Raw genomic sequence first — 6000 nt, forward strand, 5'->3', positions numbered from 1 at the left:
CGAGTGAGCGCAACGAAAGAATAAGATTTTTGATGCATCGCACTTTCCATGATACAAAGTTTTTATTTCATTCACACTTAGATTTTTTCTCATTGAACAAAAAATTGCAATCAACAAAAGATTGGAAGTAATCAACTTTTCAACGACGAATGTGAGAGAAGACGATTTTATCGAGCTTTTGACTTTAAAATCTAATAGTGTTTTCTATGGAACATCACATGAATAGTCAAGGTAAAAAGTGTTTTCAGAGAGACCGCCTAAAAACGCAAAATTCAAATATTAAAATATGGATGCTGGGTATTTAAGGTTGCCTACGGCGTAGCTCTTGTGTTTGTCTACATTCCTTTTTAACTCGTGAATTTTGCGCATGCGCAAGGGCGAGTTATAGATACGATGAGGGGAATAACATTCGCTGGCTCGATTGGTCGATTCCTGTAAACTTTTTTTCGATTTTAGGCTTTTGAGTGCATTTGATAGTTTTTGGCGAGCAATAAACAAACGAAATGGCGACCTTTGTTGCTAAGAATAGTGGTGGGGTGAAAAAGAAGCCAATGATAATCTTAAAAGAGTGTTTTTTTTTTCGTTTTAGTTTCAACAAGCGGCACCAGCGACTGGCAGGCATGCTGGGATTCACACTGAAATAACAGAACGACCTTCGTTTTTCATAAAATTGCAATTCACAATCCTTGAATTTGAAAACAATCCGAAGATTCATTGAAAATATCACTTACTGCGAAGCGCTCGGAGTTTACAGATGTTCAAAAGCTTTTTCTGTTATGGCGTGAGATTGAGGACAAAATCGATCATTACGTTTCGTATCGTGTGTTTTTCCTGTGTGAAGCAACAAAAGATGCCGGCGACTGACGAAATTACAAGTAAACACGAAAATCAAATAACACCTAAACAAACAGTTTTAGCTACCGATTTTCAGTGAATTTTTAACGAACAATCTTCTTTTAAGGTTCAAGACAATTTGAAGATTCAAAATACGTATTACGTACTAAAAAGCAAAAGTTATACACCACAAAATTGATAAATAGGCCTGAAATGAAATTCTATCTTGTTATTGATTATACGTTGCCTAGCACGCGACTAAAATCTACCCAGGCGGAGATCCAAAATGACGGTGGCAGTCTTGGCTTAGTTATATCACTCAAAACTCGTTCCCGTTTGTCTCATTTGATAAAGAGGGAATCGTTAATGTTTTCATTAAGACAGTATTGCCTTGATTTTCTAATTTTTACAATGATAGACAGTAAATTTCACTTTTCACCCACATTTACTTCCAACCTTTTCTTTTGAACCAGAAACAAAAATGATAGACGTTTAAAACACATGACATCATCCACCCTTGTCAAATGTAATAGCATGATCATTTCAATTTCAATTACTTTGTTTCTTTGCTACATTAGCGAACGCTGAACTACTGCTTGTACTCTAGATACGACAATCAACCACAAAATTCCCTAAACCAGATAACATTAAACATAATCCAAGAAATCATGTGTCAATTCACGAGTTTGCTCATAGAGCACTTTGATTTTCGTTTCGTACTCCTCAGAAGTGTCTTAATAGCCTTTTTTTTCTTTTATTAAATTCGTGGAAGGATATACGTCGCAATGTGTCTTTTAATTATCTTTAGAATAGTGATCACAAAAAAAACAAGTATTTTCACAAGAAGCGGTAGAGACCAGCGAGAGACAAAGGAGATCGCCAATAGCCTTTAGAATAGTGATTTAATCTTTGAATTGTCTTTCACTAGATACTTACAGCTAGATGACAAAACTCATTCTCTCGCTATTGAAATATTTTCTTCGTTTCCATAGAGGAATTGACTTTGCCACAGTTAAAAGAGGCAGTTGAACACGAATTATGAATGATGGTCGATCCGGCTCCAGCTCTTTATTTTTGGCTGAACTCTCTATAAAGGAGTCCACAAATGCAAAGGTTCAAAAACTGAGAAACAGTCCAATTGGAAATTACGTCACGCAACCTCCTTACTTTTGTATCCGCCACCTTTGATGATATTTCAACTGGGTTTCTTTTAGGTTATTTGTATATTAAAGGAGCTGAATTTTTGGAATGACTCTTTTAAGCAGTATTAGTATGCAAAGAGAAAAAATAGGAAAAAAATTTAAGGAAACGGTACAGAAACACTCAAATTTAATTTACACCACGCACAAAACTAGTGTCCCTGGTTGGCACAGTGTCGTTTCTCAAAAAGCGCTTCATCTTCATCCCTTGGGCCTCCATCATGCTGTTTAATATGGACAAGTTTTGCTCATAGCATAATTCTTCAAAATTTGCCCAACAAAGCGACGTTTACGGCCAAGTTGGATCGTTAAGATCGTGTTTTTGTCTGCAGACAAATTTCACCTATTTTCCTCTCACAACGTTCGGGAACTGAAACATTCTATGCCCGGTGCCGGAACGATCGATTCTGACAGTTTTGCTGGTCTGAGCCGGGGCACGAGCAACACAATATCGCCCTCGTTGCCGAATTCGACTGAATTCGAGTTTATGTTACCAAAGTGACGTCAGCGGTTTTTTTGTCAAATGGTACTTTGGCCGCGCAATTCGAATACCATTTTTGAGGGGAAAATAAGATGATGTCTCACATTATGTACAACAATCCTGAATGACCTTTACACTTCACTGGTGCTTCTCTTGACAAACACCTGCTCCAACTACTATACCTACTTCATCTCCTACATTTTGAACATTTCAAAAATTGTTTTAAGAACAAATGTGCAATGTTATAAAGTAAGCAGTGATCCTAACGAAGCACTTAAGTACCTTAGTCATTGTCAAAGAGAGGCTGTTGAGGGCTTCTCACAGTTATGCATCGAGTCCCTAACATTAAAATCAAGCAAAGCTGTACATATTTATCACCTGGGAGAAATTATTAACCTCTCACTGCCACTAAGTAAATACTTGCTTGAAAAAAAAGAAAAACCAAACTTTGAGGCACTTGATGTCTTTTGTAGTTCTTAGCCTTGCTCCGATATTTTCCTACTTTCAGTTGGCTGCCTTTCCTCTTCTGTGAAAGGAAATAAATTCGTAAAAAGTTACTCGTCACATTTAGCTCCAAACCAATGCTGCGTTGTAGAAGCAGGAGAAAACGAGCAGTAGTGGTCACGATTTAAAGATTTTTCAAATTTTCCGAAATTTTTTTCACCGGAGACTCCACCTGGTTTTCCATCAAATTCACATCCCACATTTATGCTAGCGTAACTCCTTATGTGCCAGGACACATTTTCCTGTTGTTTTGTGAGGGCGGTGCAATTAGAACAATAGATTCCTCGGATATTGACATATTCGTACATCTTGCAGGTGTCCCAGGTACCAAAAACGTCATGACCTGCCAGCTTAGCGCGTGCGTAGTCCGTATACTGCAGGCCATCCGTAGAAAAGTTACAAGTTGCTCTCAGATGTGTGGAGTGATTAGCAAGATACTGCATCTGTGATAAGGATAGTCGGAACTCGTTCCAATTTACTTCCCCCTCTTCAATATCAATCTCAAGGTTTTTGCCAAACCCTGCATAATTGAAGGTTTTTCTCTTGGAAAAGGAAAACGATTGTATTAACGTCCATACAAAGCCAGGTTCAGACTGCAAGTCACAGTAAACAGAAAACCGTTCATTGTCTGAATTTGAGATGTCGTATTTTCCTGATGTCGAGGTACCGTTCTTAGCTATGTCTTTGCAGCTTCTCGGGTGTTTCATCTTCTCACACCGCTGACCAGAGTAGGTGTTAGGACAGGTACAGTTAAACCTGGTGCTGTGAGTGTCACAAATCTCCTGACATACCCCTCCATTGAGACAAGGATTGGTGCGGCAGCATCTGTTGTTGCAATGATGCTTCTCTGGTGTATATTTGTCTCCACCCTACAGCGACATTTAAAGGATGTTTTAGCTCACCATGCTCATCGAATTGGGTTGGCATGTGCGTTGTAGCAACCATCAACAACTCTTACCGGAAACGGATCGAATCGATAACAAACAGTTCGAGCAAAGTACGTGTGCCTACAACACATAGCGGGGTGCCAGAATGGAGATGAAATGTCCATCAAAATTAGATTTGAAATGCAGTAATACAGCAATGGTTAAGTCAATGATGTCTTTATGCAATTTGTTGTCACTTCTGTTCTGCCGTTCCCTTCGCATTGCAACACGGCCGTTAAGAAAAAAGTTTGCGAGAAAGACAATGAACCCAATCCTCTCTTAGCCAAATCAGTTTGTTTTGGTTTTGTCTAGACCAATCATATCGCAGACAAAACGATATGCAGAAAATTGTCTTTAGCCAAGACTGACATATAACAGACCTTTTTTCTAAGGAGTACCGCAAAACTTGGTCATGTGGAAATATTTATTTTATTTACGAACTTGAACATCTTGGGATATTTACTTTGTTTACGAAAGTTCATAAATAAATGAGTAAAACATTAGATAAATAATCTTATCTCACCTTCACCGTGTAGCTTCTAACCAAATCATAATAATTTCCCCCTTGCCTCCATTTCATCGCCGCTGGCTCCATGTCCTTGTTAGCTTCGTTGAGCTCACAATTGTTTTCTTTGGACAGAGGGAAATAATTCATGGATACACACAGGCAGTCATCTTTGCACTTCAAGTGACACTGGATGGCGTTTGGGACTGTCAATCTTTCAAACACGTGACCCTCAAGAATTTGGTCATGGATGACATCGTCATCGATAGCAAACTTGAAGTTTTGACATGTTACTTTTTTCTGTGCCTCAGTGGAGAAGGTCAAATTGAATACAAACAGCACGACTTGGAGATATTGTACGATGCCCATAACAATAACACTATTAATGTGAAGAAAAAAAGATGCATGATTATTTCACCTGACAAGCATGTGGTAATCTGGAACGAAATACATAGATATTTGGGCCTCTTGCTTAAAAGCGACCTACATTGATGCATTTTTAAAAATTAACTACGAAATTGTTTTTCTTAAAGCATGAAGCGTAACATTTATCTTAATTGCAACGGAAAGAAAATAATCGTTAGCAGTAAAATTTCCAAAATTTTAATCGCTAGCCGTAAGAGCCATTACCATAATGAGACCTTCTTCTGAGTCAATAAACGTTTTGAAAGACTGAAAAGAGTGTATTCGTCTCGCTGTGAAGTCGATCTTCACAACAGAATCACCTATTTGCGGAATTATGAAAAGAAGACTAGGCAAACATTCAAGCCTAAACGAAATTGCTCCTCGACGATTTGTGTTAGGAATGCTCTACAAAAGGAGCCGTAAACGTTCCCTGCAGTTTAGCCTAAGCTGAACACAGTTTAGAGAGAATTGATTGTCAGCTCAAATGCTAAGCTGATTTCTCTTCATTGTCTAAGTTGCAATGGAGGGAGATATATTGGCAAATGGAACTGATATAAATAAATACACGAACCAGTAATTGCTGATTAAAAGTATGTCTCCTACAGTCACTTGAATACAAAGTTAAATCCGCCCGCATGACGAGCTTTGCGTCGGAAAAAATTTTTATGCAAATTAGCTGGCTGCACATTCAATGTGCAGCCAGCTAATTTGCATAAGTAAATCAAGCCAAAGTTTAACGCCTCTTGGTGGCATGAGGTGTTCGATGAACATTCCAGGACATCCGATAATCGCTAGAAAAAAGTTAATAAAGCTCCCCTCCAATGAAATGGAAAAAACCGCAACTTCCGATGATTACATTTCTAATTATTTTTTACTCATGAATTGCGCACATGCGCAAGAGCGAGTTATAGATACTGGAATACTTATAGATGGGGAATGGCATTCGCTCGCTCGCTCGATTGGTCGATTCCTGTAAACTTTTTTTAGATTTTAGGCTTTTGAGTGCATTTGATAATTTTTGGCGAGCAATAAACAGACGAAATGGCGATAATCTTAAAAGAGTTTTTTTTTTTTTTTTGGTTTTAGTTTCAACAAGCGGCGCCAGCGATTGGCAGGCATGCAAGGATTCACACTGAAATAACAGAA

At 38.3% G+C, this 6000-nt stretch overlaps 1 protein-coding gene across 1 annotated transcript; it reads right to left on the reverse strand.

The window, feature by feature from the left end:
• Positions 1-3068: 3068 nt before the first annotated feature.
• LOC149042948 (uncharacterized) lies at positions 3069-4818 on the reverse strand. The gene is made up of 2 exons (XM_089213668.1): positions 4468-4818; positions 3069-3887 (listed from the first exon to the last, which is right to left on the reverse strand). The coding sequence occupies exons 1-2, from the start codon at positions 4816-4818 to the stop codon at positions 3069-3071; spliced, it is 1170 nt and encodes a 389-aa protein (XP_089069794.1).
• Between the last annotated feature and the right edge of the window lie 1182 nt (positions 4819-6000).

Source organism: Pocillopora damicornis, chromosome 7 (genome assembly GCF_964200805.1).
Source record: "Pocillopora damicornis chromosome 7, jaPocDami1.2, whole genome shotgun sequence".
Classification (NCBI taxonomy): domain Eukaryota; kingdom Metazoa; phylum Cnidaria; class Anthozoa; order Scleractinia; family Pocilloporidae; genus Pocillopora; species Pocillopora damicornis.